This window comes from Chelonoidis abingdonii, chromosome 1 (assembly GCF_003597395.2).
Source record: "Chelonoidis abingdonii isolate Lonesome George chromosome 1, CheloAbing_2.0, whole genome shotgun sequence".
NCBI lineage: Eukaryota > Metazoa > Chordata > Testudines > Testudinidae > Chelonoidis > Chelonoidis abingdonii.
In genome coordinates this window covers 59,821,417-59,839,199 of record NC_133769.1, presented here as the reverse complement: position 1 = coordinate 59,839,199, position 17,783 = coordinate 59,821,417, and the positions used below count along the sequence as shown (strand labels likewise).

General features: G+C 42.5%; 1 protein-coding gene across 1 annotated transcript in view; it reads left to right on the top strand.

Moving 5' to 3' along the window:
• NELL2 (neural EGFL like 2) overlaps positions 1 to 17,783 on the top strand; it is a 229,530-nt gene that overhangs the window by 98,644 nt on the left and 113,103 nt on the right. The window contains exons 11-12 of the mRNA XM_032775057.2: positions 3,075 to 3,177; positions 8,538 to 8,666. Coding sequence (XP_032630948.1) covers positions 3,075 to 3,177; positions 8,538 to 8,666 — 232 coding nt within the window. The remainder of the gene's footprint in view (positions 1 to 3,074; positions 3,178 to 8,537; positions 8,667 to 17,783) is intronic.

Here is a 17,783-nt window from a genome sequence, read left to right as displayed (position 1 = left end):
ACTCTATAGGCCTGTACTATCTAAAGTTGAAGGAGAAATTCGGTATTAAGCCGGTGCAAGTTCAAAATTTGTATGGTGATGAATACTATCGAGTTATTTACTACTCAGGTTGTGTTTAGAGGGTTGGCAGTTTGGTAATCTATCATTCTACTCGTAAATGGAGAATACTGGATATTGAGTCAGACAAACTAAACATTGAGCCTTACAATATCATTTTAACTCAATCACTTTTCAGAGCAGACATGCAATTTAAGGGCAAAATGCTACAGTGTGCATCTACATGTGGAAAGTGCACAAAGGGATACCGAGGTGGAATGCTACTCTACTTCCATAGGTGTGGCGGTTGCTATCGGCTAGGGAAATGCATGCTTCAGGGTGGAGCTGATGAATTGTGTGTGCATTTCTAGTGGGGGAAAGAGAGGCAAGACCTGTCTGCTTATTGTAATGTTGTCTCAGAGCAAGAGAGTATACATTCCACAAGGTCTGAGTTGGAAGAAACTGTGCTGTCAAACCTAATGGGAGCAAAGGCTCTTTCAACTCCAGCTCCTTAAAGCTGTGGATGTCAGGTAAATGTGGCAGATAATAATGCTTCAGCCTCAGTGCCATGGCTGGTGCTTCCCCTGAATCTACCAGACCCTTTTTCCCTCTATTGGAAAGAGTGCATCTGCCCTTGGACCTCACTGTCACCTCCTCCAGCAGGGTATTGTGCCAGAGTTGCTTTCTGTGCGAGTTTACTATAGTTTTATGAACCGGTGATTATAATTTGTCAATAAATCTATTTTAGAAATCAGGTCTATAGGTGAAGGGATACATGCTGATGGACTTAAACATGTGTGAGTAGTTCCTTATCTCACTACTAGTCACATTGAAATCAAGGGGCTGGGGGAGGGTGCAAAACCAGCTGCTAGAGAAATAAGGTCTGAAGTAATTCTGGAAATATAGCTTAATCTGCCTTACAGTTTTAAGGACTGTAAATTGCTATTTTCAACACAATTCCTATTGGTGATCAATCTATATATGAATAACAATCATCAAAGTCTGCCTGGTGCTGCCTTGTATTTATTGCAGTTAGAAATTATGAGGTCCTATTAGTGAACAGTGAGCCAGCACACCTGGTTTGACTCTAGCTGCCTATTGGTAGTGGGTACACTTACTTGTCTCTCCCTGTGCTCTTAGAAATGTTGTATGGCAACTTTGGTGATAAACATTCTGAATCTCAAGCACTGAAATACTTATTGCTGCCAGGAAAGCAACACTAGGAATGACATCTCAGAGCAACAAATCTACATACTGTCAGATGTGTAGATAAAATGGGGACCCATAGGCAGATGCTATTTTATTACCTACATATTTCTACATATAATACAATCTAGTTAAAGACCTCTACTCAAGAGAGACTTGAGAGTGATGGCATAGGTTCAGATTTTTTGCTTGTAGGCCCGTGTTGATGTTATCAGGGCATCAGGGGCGGCTCAAGGCCCCAGCACGCCAAGCGCGTGTTTGGGGCGGCATACCACAGGGGGCACTCTGCCAGTCGCCAGGAGGGTGGCAGGCAGCTCCAGTGGACCTCCCGCAGACGTGCCTGCGGAGGGTCCACTGGTCCTGCAGCTTCGGTGGAGCCTCAGGACCAGTGGACCCTCCGCAGGCACGCCTGTGGGAGATCTACTGAAGCCACAGGACCAGCGGACCACGGAACCTATGTACCCTCCATAGGCACACCTGCGGGAGGTCCACCGAAGCTGCGGGACCGGCGACAGGCATAGCGCACCCTCGCGGCATGCTGCCGTGCTTGGGGCGGCGAAATGTCTAGAGCCGACCCTGCAGGGCAGTTTAGGGAGTTTATTCTTCTGGATTTTGTTGTGCATAAACATGGAAAATCACTTTTTTTTTCTTGGTTGCTGCAGTCAAGCACATTTTCCCATTCAAATCTGAAAAAACAAAGAAGCTCTGCAACATTTCAGTCACATTTAGCAATAGAGCACATTGTTATAAAGGCCAATCCTCAGCACGCACAGTTACATAAATGTGTTCACTTTTAGGTGGTCTTTGAGTGTTTTGTGTGATATACTTTATCATTCAAGGTCTAGTTTAGTTTGTTACAGGTTCAGGTTTCATTTTGGTTACGTGCCATGGAGTCTGGGAAGATCAGTCAGTGAAGACTGAGCAGTGGTTTCTGATGAGTTATTTTCTCATCCTCATTTTTGTCCTAGGAAAATAATTTCAAATTAAACACCAACTATATAACAATAGTATATGCAATGTATTAGGCACTATTCACACACAGAGCTTTATATTCTAAGAAAAATTCTGAATGCTTTTCAGTAAGGTGTTGTGCTGCTGTGATTTGTGCCTTTGTGTCTCCAAGACTACACCATTGTAATGCACTCTACTTGGGGCCATTTGGAAACTAAAGCTGGAGCACAATATAGCAGCCTGCTTGTTAAACCAGGTATCTTACCCATGAGCATAGTACATTTATTCTCTCTGATCTCCACTGGCTGCCTGTGGATATACAGGCGGGATTTAATGTACTGATTTTGACGTCTGAAGTGCTAAATGGCCTGGCACCAGTCTATTTGAGAAACACTCTCCTCATGCGATACCACTGCCTCTCCCTTGAGCCATATGGCCACAGCTGAGATCAGACAGGGTGCTCAGGCTAGAGATCCCTTAAGGTAAAAGAAAGGAAGCTGCTAGCATGGCATTATTTGTGCAGTCCCCTTGGCTGTGATCCCCTGCAGTCTGTAAGAGAATTAATTTGTTGACCTTCTAGGCATGATTTCTGGAGAAGCTTATGAGGACAGGGAAGCTGCGTGAGGATAATTTTGAGGAAGGATGAGGAATGTTTTCTTATTTTTCATTTACTAAACAGATGTGGTTTCTGCTATATAGTGGAGACGTCTGCTGGTTTTGTTAAGTTTAGTTGTGATTTCAAATTGTCAAAGGTACCTGGAGTTTGAGATTGGCACCTTTTGCTGTCTGTCTGTTATAAATCTAAATGCATAAATAAAATAGAGGCATTATTCAGCTGCATTTGTTATCTCCAGTATTGAATAATTACCTTAATTTAATAGGACCACAAAATGCAGCGCACTACAAAATCGGACTGCCCAACCTTGAACTGCCCAGATTCTCAACAAATCTCCTTGTCTCACAGTTGCTGCAAAGTTTGTAAAGGTAAGAAAATAGCAGGATCTGCCTGTGCTCAATGTAATGTGCAGTATTTATCATTTTATTATTTTTTTATAGTTTTGGAGTAAAACATCTTTTCATTACTGGAGATACTATAAAACTGAATGGATAATGTACACATCGAAGAGTCTGAAAACTTGTTTGAATGAGGTGTAATAATGTAAATTTTGTTGAATGTGGCTGGCAGCATTCCTGTATTTCATACAAAAGAGAAATCCTAAGGGATTATACATGATTGATGTCACCATTTTAAAGTGCTTCATTTATGCATGCGCGTGCACACACACATCCCTAAAGGCCCTTCTGCAGTGGACATGTGCTTTTCAGATCTATAGAAAATTAGAGTAAATTTGTATCATTTCCCCCTCATAGCACTTTTAGATTGCCTTCTGAATATAGAATCAAAAGCTTTGGGAACTATATTGTACTGCACTTCTTACATTTTTACACATAGACCAAACAGATGGAATGTGCCTGGACATACAGTGCAAGGATAGAGATGTAAGGACAGGGCCGCCCAGAGGATTCAGGGGGCCTGGGGCAAAATGGGGTAGCTGCGGCGCTTGTACTCACTCAGCGATGGTCCGGCATTTCAGCGGCGGGGGGCCCTTCAGTCACTCCGCATCTTCGGCAGCACTGAAGGGCCCCCCACCGCTGAAATGCCACCAAAGACCCGTAACGACTGAAGGGCTTCCCGCTGCCAAATTGCCACCAAAGACACAGACTGCCGCTGGGCCAGGGCTTGCAGGGCCCCTGCAGGGCCCAGGGCCTGAGGTAAATTACCCCACTTGCCGCTCCCCCCGAGTGGCCCTGTATAAAGAACTAGCCAGGGCTCTGTGCCATACTGTTATAGTACAGGGTAATATTGGTATCCTCCCAGCTGTGAGCAGCTGCATCTTCAAAGCAGAAAGTCTATTCCTATTTCTCCAATAGTTAAACTGTGATAAACTGAGTTCTGGCAGGAAACAAGCCATCATACTCTTTGGTTTGGCTTAGATATACATTGATTTGGGGAATACTGGAGACATGCAAGTCATACATGCTACACAGACACAAACAATATAATTAATGACATCCAGAAAAGAGAAGTCTAAAATGGAAGAAAAGAACTTAACAGAAGTGTGCTGAGGTCTTGAGGTCTAATCACAATAAAAGGGTATTTTTTTTCCTGGTAAAAACTTACAGTAAATCTTAAAAAAAAAAAAACAACTCTGCACTCATTGAGCCTGGATACAAGCTCAATAAATCTAATAGTTGATGGATTTAATGCTTGTTTCTGAACATTTTCAATCCTGAATGGATCATCCTAGCCTTGTCTCTCATGAGCTATGGATCTTATTCTTAAAATCATACTTTGATACAGTTTTAATCTGCAGCACATATTTTCCTATATTGGTTTGTAGTTTGTGGAGATCTATCGATCAGTGGAAGACTGTGCACTTACTGTTCTGTAATGCTAAGTTTCTGATACAAACTGATAAAAGCCAGGACATTCAAAACTAAAGGCTGACAGTTTGTCCTTATTTCAGGCTTCTGTGAAGGAGAAAAAAAAATAGGACAAAGAGTGGCCTCTGCCGTTTGTCAGCTCTAGAGCCAAATACTGGTCTTGATGTGCACAGCACTCCACCAGTATCAATGGGAGTTGTGAGATGTGCTGAGAGCAACGAATGGCCCTTAATGTTGTTTAAAATGTTGGGATTTTTGCTCCTGAATTTCCTGTTTCACATAATAGCAGTGTGGTAGTTTAAAAAAATTAAAATAAATGGGAAGTTGTGAAATGCATGTACACTACACAACAAACCATGCCGTGGAGGGTATTATATTGTAGTACTTTAAAAAAAGTGTGAATCTCAGTTACCATGGTACTGTTGATTTTTTTTGCTCCTCTGACCCTGGTCTGCCTGGCTCTTACACCCTCAGACTGGGCTCATGCATGCAGAGACACCCCCATCTCCAGAGGCCAAAACAGCAATGACTCCCCACACCTCTGACTATGCCCTCCAAGCAGATTCTAATTTTTTTTCTATTTTAAATGCAAACATAAACATTACTGAAAAGATGGGAGATGTTTCATTAACAAGAAATGACGCAGCAGGCAAGTGGAGTTGTAGGGAAAGAGATCTTTATTGATCATGAATATAGGTTTCTCCTGGTGGCAGTCTCACCCCAGCTTGCACTACTTAGCCATTCCTGTCACACCAAACTAGATTCCTCCTGAACCGTGATCAGTTCTGTTCATTGTACTATGGAAGCCTTGTGCAAGGAAGCAGGGACTGAAAAAAGAATAGTGAAAGATTACTGTTTGGCTAATCCTAATACTGATTTTTTTAACAAGTCTAGAGAAATTAAATCACTGAAAATAATAATAAAAAGTAATGCTGTCAATTAATCGCCATTAACTCACGCGATTAACTCAAAAAATTAATTGTGATTAATTGTACTTTTAATTGCACTGTTAAACAATAGACTACCAATTGAAATGTATTAAATATTTTGGATGCTTTTGTACATTTACAAATATATTGATTTCAGTTACAACACAGACTACAAAATGTACAGTGCTCACATATTTTTATTACAAATATTTGCACTGTAAAAATGATAAAAAAATACTATTTTTCAGTTCATCTCATACAAGTACTGAAGTGCATCCTCTTTATCATGAAAGTTCAGCTTACAAATGTAGATTTTTTGTTGTTGTTTTGTTTTTTGGTTACATAACTGCACTCAAAAATGAAACAATGTAAAACTTTAGAGCCTACAAGTCCACTCAGTCCTATTTCTTATTCAGCCAATCGCTAAGACAAACAAGTTTGTTTACATTTACATTTATATTTGTTTACATAATTCTGCCTCCTTCTTATTTACAATGTCACCTGAAAGTGAGAACAGGCGTTTGCATGGGACTTTTGTAGCTGGCATTGCAAGGTATTTACGTGCCAGATATGCTAAACGTTCGTATGCCCCTTCATGCTTTGGCCACCATTCCAGAGGACATGCTTCCATGCTGATGATGCTCATTTAAAAAAAAATATGTTAATTACGCTAGTGACTGAACTTCTCAGGGGAGAATTGTATGTCTCCTGATCTGCCTACGTGCCTTCTGCCATATATTTCATGTTATAGCAATCTCAGATGATGACCCAGTACATGTTCATTTTAAGAACACTTTCACTGCAGATTTGACAAAATACAAAGAAGGTGCCAATGTGAGATTTCTAAAGATAGCTGCAGCACTTGACCCAAGGTTTAAGAATCTGAAGTGCCTTCCAAAATCTGAGAGGGATGAGGTGTGAGGCATGCTTTCAGAAGTCTTAAAAGAGCAACATTCTGATGCAGAAACTACAGAAATTAACCTTCTGCTGGTGGCATTTGACTCAGATGATGAAAATGAACATGCATCAGTCTGCACTACTTTGGATCGTTATTGAGCAGAACCCATTATCAGCACGGACGCATGTCCTCTGGAATGGTGATTGAAGCATGAAGGGACATATGAATCTTTAGCACATCTGGCATGTAAATATCTTGCAGCGTTGGCTACAACAGTGCCATGCAAACAGCTGTTGTCACTTTCACTGACATTGTAAACAAGAAGCAGGCAGCTTATCTCCTGCAAATGTAAACACACTTGTTTGTCTGAGCGATTGGCTAAACAAGAAGTAGGGCTGAGTGGACTTGTAGGCTCTAAAATTTTACATTGTTTTATTTTTGAATGCAGTTATTTTTTGTACACAATTCTACATCTGTATGTTCAACTTTCATGATAAAGAGATTGCACTACAGTATTTGTATTAAGTGAATTGAAAAATACTATTTCTTTTGTTTTTTACAGTGCAAATATTTGTAATAAAAATAATAATATAAAATGAGCACTGCGCACTTTGTATTCTGTGTGGTAATTGAAATCAATATATTTGAAACGTAGAAAACATCCAAAATATTTAAATAAGTGGTATTGTATTATTCTTTAACAGTGCGATTAATCATGATTAATTTTTTTAATCTCTTGACAACACTAAAAAAAGGTGAAAAGGTGGTGCAGCCCAACTTACAAAATATTATTATATTATATGAGAATTATATGGAAGCTTAAAATCACCCATAACCTGTTTGAATTCATCACAGTAAAGAACAGACTCACCAACAATAGCAATACAGTTATATTTCAGGAAAGCAAATTTGAGGAATTAAGAAATCTACTGAGTGAATGGGAAGACTCATTTAAAATTCACTATTTGGGAGAAAGCTAGAGGCTCTTATTAAAAATACATTAAAAATCTCTCTTAAAAAGAGGAATGCAAGAAACAAGGAGCCAATGTGACTTCAAGAGGAGCTACTAACAATAAGATTAAAAAGGAAATGTTATTGAAATATCAAGAGGTAGCACTTTTACAAGACTATTCAGTCAGTTAGGGCTTGAAGGAAAAAGATAAGGGCAACAAAAAAGCAAACTAAGTTAATGTTAGCCAAAGCTTTCAGGGAATATGAATGGGTTTTACAAATATACTTAGGGAACAATAAGTGCTTGGAGGAAAGCAATCCCATTAGTAAATGGGCTACTGAGTTACTGAGCAACTTCTATAAATTCCAACTTTAATAAGAAAAATGAAGAAGAAAGTTGAAGATCCTCTAAAAATAACCATTGACAAAAAGAAGGTAAAGGGATTTAAATATGCTACCTAACAGACATCAGATGATATTAGCTTCTTTTCATCACTGACCTGGAGTTGAACTTCAGGCCAAGAGATGACAAGCTCTGTAGCCTATACAACTCCCCAGAGATGCTGGACGCCTAATATCAAGGTAAATTGTGTGTCTCCTAAGAAAAATAGTTTCCTGAATAGGATTCTGCAGCCTAACTGAGAAAACACTGGAATATATTCAACAGAGAAGATGTTTTATCTTTGGATTCTTTTTAAGTAGGCTTGAAAATCATACTTTTTTTTTTATAATTTTGACGGATTATGTAGATGTTTATTTTTAAGCATTTAGTTAGTTCTTCATTTTAAATTTTAACAGTTGTGTGAAATTCTGGGGTGGGTGGTGTATGTTTGTGTGACAATAAATATTTAATGGCAGACATCTAAATTAAAAAACTTAAAGCTACCTAAGTGGAGCTCTGCTCCAGCTCCACTGTCTCCCGTTTTATACTCATTAAGGTAGGATTCTAAGTTCTCAAGCTTCATTTTTCTTTCTTTGCCTGCCTGTAAATTTTGATGATTTTGGATGGAAATATTTTTTCATCAGTTTGGGCATGTATGGTGAAATCAGTGGTCACTGACACTGGTACAAATCAAATCCTTTCAAGCCTATTTTTAACAATCACTTTTGTTTTCATACAGGCCATAACTTTTGTTCAGAAGGACATAACTGCATGGAGCATTCTGTCTGCAGAAACCTAGAGGACAGGGCTGTGTGTAGCTGCCGAGATGGTTTCAGAGCCCTTCGAGAGGACAATGCCTACTGTGAAGGTAACCCATTGTGAAGATGCTCAGCTGTATTAAGTGCAGTGGATTACTGCACGAAGAATGTATTAATTCACATGTTTTCAAAGTGATGGGCCCATTAAATGCAGCAAATTTAATTTTCAGAATATTACTCAGCTAAAATAATTATCTCTCAAATTAAGAATTTTTTTAAAATCCCTGATCAGTGTCAGTTATAAATTAATATGGCTAAATTCTTGAATTTGATGCAATACTTCCACTGCAAAAATCTGTTCTCTTTTCATTATTCAGATACTAAGATAACCTAAAAATCACACGTTAGAATAGCTTTTAGTTGGTACACATTTTAATGTAGCTTTTGGTGGGGACTTTATTTTGCCACTAGCTCCTCCCTCCCCCCCAATATAGTAAGTAGACAGTATGGACCAGATTCTAATACCTTTACTCACATTGTGTAAAAACTTCCCATTTTAACAGTCCCACTGATTTTAAACCAATGCCCCACTTACCAGATAGAGGCAGATAGAGGCAGTTTCTATAGTTCAAATTTTAACATGCTCATAAAATTCTAATAAAAACTTGCTGTAGCAAGATATGTGCCAAATATCATTCTGCTTTCATGTTGCTTCCCTCTCTCCTTCCATCCATCTATGCCTTTCTCATGAAGGCCCTGATTCTGCAAACATTTAAAAAACACTTAACTTTCAGTGGAGCCAGTCACATAAGTAATGCATAAATGCTTGTAGGATTATGGCCCTTAGATTGTAAGGACTTTGGGGTTGATTCTTTTGGCCCAACTTTGCAAAGAATAATGCATATAATTTTATTTTAAAGAGTAGTCCCATTGACTTTAGTGGCACTAATCACATGTAAAATTAATAATGTGCATAAAAATCTGCAGGATTAGACTACAATTCTATTTCACAAAGACCTCAGTTTAATGTTTTCTCTAAGACTAGTGCAGCATTTTGTGACCTATTGTCTTGAGTAGAGCTTTAAGTCACCCAGAAGCAAGTCCTGCTCCCCACTCCATGGCCTTGCAGAGATTGGCTGCAAAAGAACCCATATAGCTTTTTTATGTAGGTAGAGAATGATGCTGGGACATAGCACACACAATCTTTGCAGGTTAGGTAGATGCTGACGTCCTGGATCTGTAACTATATGGATCCACCATCTATTTCCCAGTTGAAAAGACAGTGCAGAAGCTATGGGGAATACTGCCGGCCTGAGGCTTTAATATTGGTGTCAGAGTTGCTCTACTCTACAGTCTGTAAGGGAGAGAAGAAATCCTGATCTCTGTGGATCTCCCCAACACACAGTCTAGTTAGAGCCTGTTATATTTAGCAGTTGCTCCTCACACAATATGTGAAAAATGAGAACCTTATCCATGATCCATTCAGTGAAATGATTTAGATGGTTTGAGAACAGCAGATTTTCATTGCTAGGGCCAAACGCAGCCTGCTGTAAGCAGATGCATCTTCCATTGAGTTGGATTGCAGTTGTAGCTGTTTATGCAAGTGGTTTTTGGAGAGTTTCTTAGCATGAATGAATTTCTGAAAATTCATTTGTAACTAAGAGTATGGCTAAACTATGAAATTAGGTTGATTTTATAGACGTCGATTTTTAGAAATCTATTTTATACAGTCGATTGCATATGTCCACACTAAGCGCATTAAGTCGGCTGAGTGTGTCCTCACTACCATGGCTAGCATCGACTTACGGAGCTGTGCACTGTGGGTAGCTATCCCGCAGTGCCCGCAGTCTCCACTGCCCATTGGAATTCTGGGTTAAACTTCCAATGCCTGATGGGACAAAAATATTGTCGCAGGTGGTTTTGAGCACATGTCGTCAGTTGCCCTTCCCTCTGTGAAAGCAACGGCAGACAGTTGTTTTGCACCAGACACCAGGGCGATTAGAAGAGCACAGCAAGGCGCACTGCACATCCGAGAGGCTTTGAAAACCAGTTTCATGACTGGCCAAGCTTTGATGTGACGGATGTGTGTGTTTCTCCTTGATGCAGACCTGCCACCTTTGTTGATTTTAATTTTCGGTAAGCCAACTACCCTCCCCCCTTTGAAATAAAGTAACTATTGTTTTGAAACCATGCATTCTTTCTTTATTAATAAAAAAAAAAATGAGATAACGGAAAAGGTAGCCCAGGTGGGTTGGGAGAGGAGGGAAGGACAACGCCACATTGCTTATTGTAGCCATACTAAAAATCAAACTGTTTGAATGATAGCCTTCTGTTGCTTGGGCCATCCTCTGGAGTGGAGTGGCTGGGTGCTCGGAGCCTCCCACCCTGTGTTCTTCGGCGTCTGGGTGCGGAGGCTATGGAACATGAGGAGGAGAGTAGGCGGTTATACAGTGGATGCAGCAGGGGTCTGTGCTATTGTTGGCTTTCCTGCAGCTCCAACAGGTGCTTCATCATGTCTATTTGCTCCCCCATTAATCTCAGCAATGAGGCTGGAGTCCTGTGGAAAAAATGCGATCATGTAACTGTACTATAACACATCATGGGACGGAGTTAAGGTTGCACAGGCAACCTTAATTCTAGCATTTCCTAGCTTTTGAGTGCTTGATTTTGCAGTCTTAATAACCAATATGTGATTTAAAAATATTAATTTTATATACAGTTTAGTGGTTTCTGTGTCCATTTCAGGATATTAGAGAGACATGGTGGGTGAGGTAATATCTTTTATTGGACCAACTTCTGTTGGAGAGAGAAACAAACAGAAGCTGGTCCAATAAAAGATATTACCTCACCCACCTTGTCCCTATAATTCTTTGTATAGTATGTTATTAGCTGTTTCTTAAAGTCAACATAAATCATGAACATTGTTTCTTATACCAACTTTTAGCCAATGCATCAGCATTTTCAAGTATCATGACTGGTTTTCTTGAACACCATGTTTGAATATTTTTTATTATGCCTTTGTAGTAATATATAGCAATAATTGTAGTTGTAAAAATCAAATAATACTTCATGTACAAGATTCAGGTTCTGGTCTATAAGTAGGGCTTCAAGGTGTTGTGTCCCCAAAATGGAACATAATTGAAATCCTTGAGTCGGAAAAGAACAAGACCATTTTTAGATAACATTCATTTTACAAAAACAGATTTTAGAATTCTTGAGGTAAAAAGAAATGTAACCAGGAATGATAGTCTAAGAACAATACCAAACAAGAGGGCAGGGAAATAGCTCAGTAGTTTGAGCATCAGCCTGCTAAACCCAGGGTTGTGAGTTTAATCCTTAAGGAGACCATTTAGAGAACTGGGGTAAAAATCTGCCTGGGGATTGGCCCTGCTTTTAGCAGGGGGTTGGACTAGATGACCTCCTGGGATCTCTTCCAACCCTGATATTCTATGATGATCATTGTTAATGTTCAGGAAGCAATGATGAATCAGCAATGTCACCATCTGAATCTAGTTCTTCACTTTCAGAAAAAGGATTTTTTTGTTAATTTAATAATTGGAGATAGCCTATCTCCTAGAACTAGAAGGGACCTTGAAAGGTCATTGAGTCCAGCCCCCTGCCTCCACTAGCAGGACCAAGTACTGATTTTTGCCCCAAATCCCTAAGTGGCCCCCTCAAGAATTAAAACACTGGGTTTAGAAGGCCAGTGCTCAAACCACTGAGCTATCCCACCCCCTTCATTTGTTAGTAAGAAATGATACAAGGAAATTAGTTTTCTTAAGGAATATATACAACTTCATCTTTTATTAATATTTTCATCTTTTATTCTTTTATTCATTAAAATGTACTGTGAAAATAATACTGAGGTCTGCATTAGGAGTGAGGAAGGGAAGGGTTGGGAGGCCAGGTGGGAGGACTTGTGTGTGTATATGCCGGAGGCAGTGAGGGGAGTTAGGGATGGGAGGTGTCTGTCAACCCCACATTCTCCCTCGTGTTTGAAGCCACATACCCCTTTCCCCACTCCTGTTGTGATGGCCAGGCCAGGTGATAGGGAGTGATGCCTCCCATCCATAGCCCCATCTCTGAGGGCAACATCTGCAGGCTGGAAGGGGATGTGCCTCACCCAAAGAGGGGAGGGAGAGAATGAGAAAGCAGGGATCCCTACAATGTGTGAGCTGGGGTGCGTGGGGCTCTGCCCCTCTGTGGGATTTGAGCACCTCTCTTGTCACTTCACTCCCTTGTTGTGAGCTGGGACCTTGCGGGGTAGGGCTGTCTCTCTGGGGTGGTCTGATCCCCTTTCCCTGCCCCCCTTTGTGTGAGATGGGATACTAAATGGGAATGAGAACAAGCCAGTGAGATGAATGGAGCAGTTCACTCCTCTCAGAGCTATTGTTTCAAACTGCATTCATCTCCAAGGGGTGTTGTCATTCAACTGTGAATATCTCATTGAGATGAATGGGACATTTCACAGCTCTCTGAGCCTCCCGTGCTGCAGATGGATATGTGAAGCCCTGTCCTCACATATTAGGCCCAGATTACCTCCACTCTCCTGTCCCTTCTGGCCTCCAGCTGGCACATGTTCTCCTCAGATCTCACCTCCTCATGGCCCCTCCAGGCTTACCAAGGACATGGAATGGTAAGAAGGACTGTGGAGCTGGTGTGGGGCTTTAGATTAGCAGGTGGCTATGGGGGTGGTCAGAGCAATAGGTGAGACAGGTGGAATGTCAAAGAAGTTGAAACAGTTTCAGAGCAGTTGGAGGAAATATAAGGGGTTGGAATAGTGATTGAATATGTGGGAGGGTGTTGGAACAGTGCAGGGAAGAGTGGGGTGGAAAGGAAGGGGCTTTCCCCTTCCTTTTGAGGGATTGTTGGAGGGGCTTTATTTCTGTCCCTCAAAACACCCCATATCTGTGCCTCCAATATTGGTCCCTCCTTTCAAAAAATGACCATATTTACTCCAGATTAGTCCCTACTCTTCCTGTATCCTCTCCCCAGATCCTCCACCTGCAGGGTCCATGCTCATGCTGCCCATCTTTCCATGGGGAGAAGGTCTGAGGAGGGAGAATTGAGCTGTGCTGAACAGCTAGCCAGATAGAGGATGATGTGGGGCAGTGAAGAAACCAACATGCAGCCAGTGCATTCTGTAGCCAGGATAATCATTGCCAAGGAACCAGACGGAGTGGAAGGGAAGATCTGGGTTGTGGTACATAAGGACGTTGAGAAATTATTTTTTTTTTAAATGAATGAAAAGAAATGCCCCAAAACTTCATTAACACAGATGTAAGGTGGCCCAGTGGTACCTCATGCCCTTCTAGAATGTAGAGTGTGTAACTTATACCTCGAACAACCAGGAAATGCAAAATTGAGGAGATGCCAGCTCTGCAATGTAACCTTATCTCTCCCCTCTTTTAGCAATGCCCCAACATGCCAATAACACATAGTAACACTCTACCCTCAGAGATGCTGCAGAGCACATGAGTACTGTAGTACAAAGTCTAACATGTTCTGTGCTACAGTGAAACTTTGGTTTAGTCAGGCATAGCAAATGAGCTACCTACATATGGTCTATTCTTAAATATGAAGCCTTTTCCACAAAACCACCCCAGATTTGCACTAAATAACACCACTCTTTCACCAGAAGATTAACCAGAGGATTCCTCTCAGACATTGACTTCTCTAACCCTTAACTAAGCCTTGAAGACTACTGTCATGTCTGCCACCACACTGTTCGCAAACCCCATAGCCAGAAGATACCCTTGTGCACCTCCACAAGCACAACCTACAAACTTCTGTGCTGAAATGAGGAATACTTGATCCTTCAAGGTCCACATGCACCTCTCTTCATATCATAGTTGCAATTCTTTCAAACTGCTCCAGCTAATCTGCCCACCACGCAATACAGCTATACCTAACTGTAACGGCCTTGGCCGCGGCTCAGCTCCGGGTCGCAGGGGCTGAGCGAAAGGAGTCTGTAGTCCAAGCCCTTAGGTAGGGCGGGACAGCGAACAAACAGGTTAGGGGCTCTGGCCCTGTGAAGCAGGGCAGAGCAACAAGCGGTCTAGAGGCTCCGGCCCTTTGGGGCAGGGCAGAGCGACAAACAGTCTAGAGGCTCCGGCCCTTTGGGGCAGGGCAGAGCGACAAACAGTCTAGAGGCTCCGGCCCTTTGGGGCAGGGCAGAGCGCAAACAGTTTAGGGGCTCCGGCCCTTGGGGCAGGGCAGAGCGACAAACAGTCTAGAGGCTCCGGCCCTTTGGGCAGGGCAGAGCGACAAACAGTCAGAGGCTCCGGCCCTTTGGGCAGGGCAGAGCGACAAACAGTCTAGAGGCTCCGGCCCTTTGGGCAGGGCAGAGCGAGGGACAAATTGGAGGCGATCAAGTCAGTAAAGGAGGGGGGAGTCTGCACCCTTAAGGGGTGGCAGGGGGACGCAGGCCCTCCACTCACCACTGCGTTCCAGCCCGGGCCCTAGTAGCGGCGGTCGCCGCTAAGGCGGTCAGTGGGGATCCCGACCCGAAACACACTGACCGGGCGAGCAGCAGGGTTCCCACCGAAACACACAGACCGGAGGGTCAGTGGGGATCCTCGGCCGACGCACACGACCACGGCTCGGGGCCTTCTGCGGCTGACTGTAGTCAGCCGCCCCGGGCTGCTTCCAACCTCCCCTCCCTGGGTACCTGCCCTTTGCTGGTGTCGTCCAAGGGTTCCCAGTACCATCGGTTCCTCAGCTGGCTCGGCAGGCAGGGGTCAGTCCAGTCCTCGGGGTACCGGGGTCCAGGCGGTCCAGTCCAATCCTCAGGTCCTGGGGTTTGGGCAGGCCGTCCAATCCTCAGCGTCCTGGGTTCGGGCAGGCCGGTCCAGTCCTCGGGGTACCCGGGGTCCGGGCGGTCGATCCAGTCTCCGCAGGGCAAGCGTCCGAAGGCGCGGCCCGCTGCTCTGGGTGCTGGCCCCAGGGGAGGTCATCCAGGGCCCTCTGGATACCACGAGCGAGGGGTAAGCCGGGCCCAGCGGGAGCTCGGGCACCCACGTCTGCCTTCTCCGGCGGCCTCCTTCTAAACTGAGGGCTGGGACCGGGTTTTTATACTTCCTGTCCTGCACCCTGACTTCCTGGGGGCGGGAACAGGCCGAGGGGGCCTTGCACTTCCGGTCCCGCCCCTTGCCTTCCTAGGGGCGGGGATAGGCGGCCGGGCCTCTGCCCGGGGCTGCAGGGTCCCTAGCCTATGCCCTGTCTCAGGAGCGTGGGGGAGGGGACCCCCCTCGCTACACTAACACAGTGAAGGCAGCTGGAGCGCATGCAGATAAATGCTGGAATTCAAATCTGTAGAACACAGTACAAACAATGGCACACTTTTAAAGTACTTCATATCTAATTATTGTACAATCATAGATTTTAAGGTCAGAAGAGACCATTAGATCATCTAGTCTTACCTCCTTCATTACACATGCCAGGGAATTTCGTCCAGTTACTCCTGTATTGAGTCTAATAAAGTATGATTAACAAAAACATCTTTCAGTAAGGCATCCAGTCTTGATTTGAAGACATCAAGAGATGGAGAATCCCCCACTTCGCCTCATAATTTAACCATTGCATAACTTATTGAACAATTCCCAGTGGCTATTGCTAGGAATGGGACAGGGTCGGGGAGGCAGCGGAGATAAGGTTATGTTTCTGGGGTGTTATGAACCTTAACTTTGTATTTATTTGTTTTCAGTGGTTTAAATTTAGTAGTTGTTCACATGCTGGAAGGGCACAAGGCACCACTGGGCAACCTGAACTCTGTATTAGCCAAGTTTTGGGCCATTTTAATATTAATACATAGGCTTAAATGAAAATAAAGTCTCCTGATTCCAGGTAACAAGGAACATTTTCTGATCTTAGATGCTCCTGTGTAAGGACAAATCTACACTATGGGTTTAGTTGACCTAAGTTACACAACCCCAGCTACGTGAATAACATAGTTGGAGTCAACATAGCTTAGGTCGATTTATTGCGGTGTCTACCCCATGCTGTGTTGATGTGAGAAACTCTCCCGTTGACTTACCTTACACTTCTCATTCTGGTGGTGTACTGGAGTTGATGGAACTGCGATCACTAGATCACTAGACTGCGATCACTAGACCCACTAAATTGACCCCCAGTGTAGACATACTCTAAGTGTGTCCAGTTTCTGAAATGAGTCTGAACACTGATTGCCATTGTCTATAGTATAGCTAAACCATGTCTGGCACTGGTTCAGATTCATCTGTTGCTGACACCCATTGATACAAATGGAGAAATTTTTCAGTGTAGACAGGCGTTAGGAGTGTTGTGGTTCAATATCGAAGTCTGTTGAGATCTTCAGATCTTTCCATCTGGTGAGAATGCCAAGAAAGGTGCCAATTATTGCTATCCGTAGCAATGATTTTGTAATGTGGGTTTGTGAATGTGTTCTGTTAATGGGAGCTAGAACGAAAGTGAGACAGCCTAATAATTTCACATAGTGCATTGAACAAAACTATAATCTGCTATTTCTCGGGATGCTCAAGCAGGTCTTCCACTTTCCCACCATCTTCAGTATTCTCGCATTTTAGTGTTCTACATTTTCATTCTGGCTTAAAGTTTAAGCAATGGTTACCACAGCTCATTTCTTTTCTGGATATAAGGTGTAAAATACGAGCGTGTTGTAAAAAACACATTTCCTCATTTTAACTTTGTATAATCTAATGCTATTGATCAGCTTTCTTAACTACTGACAAGCCAAATAAAAGAGAAATTAAATTTTGTGAAATATAGTATTAACACTAATTATTTCTGGAATGCTAACTAGTTCTAGGAACAAGCTTTTAAGGGCTGTGGCGTGACAAGGGGAATTCTGCAGAAAACAGAAGAAATCTGATTGTCATAGAATATCTGTAACATTTATATGTGCCTCAACATGCAATCAGTGCAAAGTATACAAAAACACTCTGTATAGAGAACTGCAATATTAAAGACTGAGAAGAGTCAGAGTAAATCATTTTAGCATGTATTCCGAGCTGTATGAAATTGCAGATTCCTGGAGAAAGCCCAAGACTGGTAGAGTAGCAGAAGGGGAGATGTTGGCAAAAATTTCATCAATTTTTTTTCCTCTTTTTTTTTTTTTTGGCCAAAAGGTTTAATTGAAAAATGTCAATACAGAAAATTCTGACCAGCACTAGTGAACTCTATTCTTGGATCAGTAGGGGGTGTACAGGACTGCATCATTCAACAGCAAA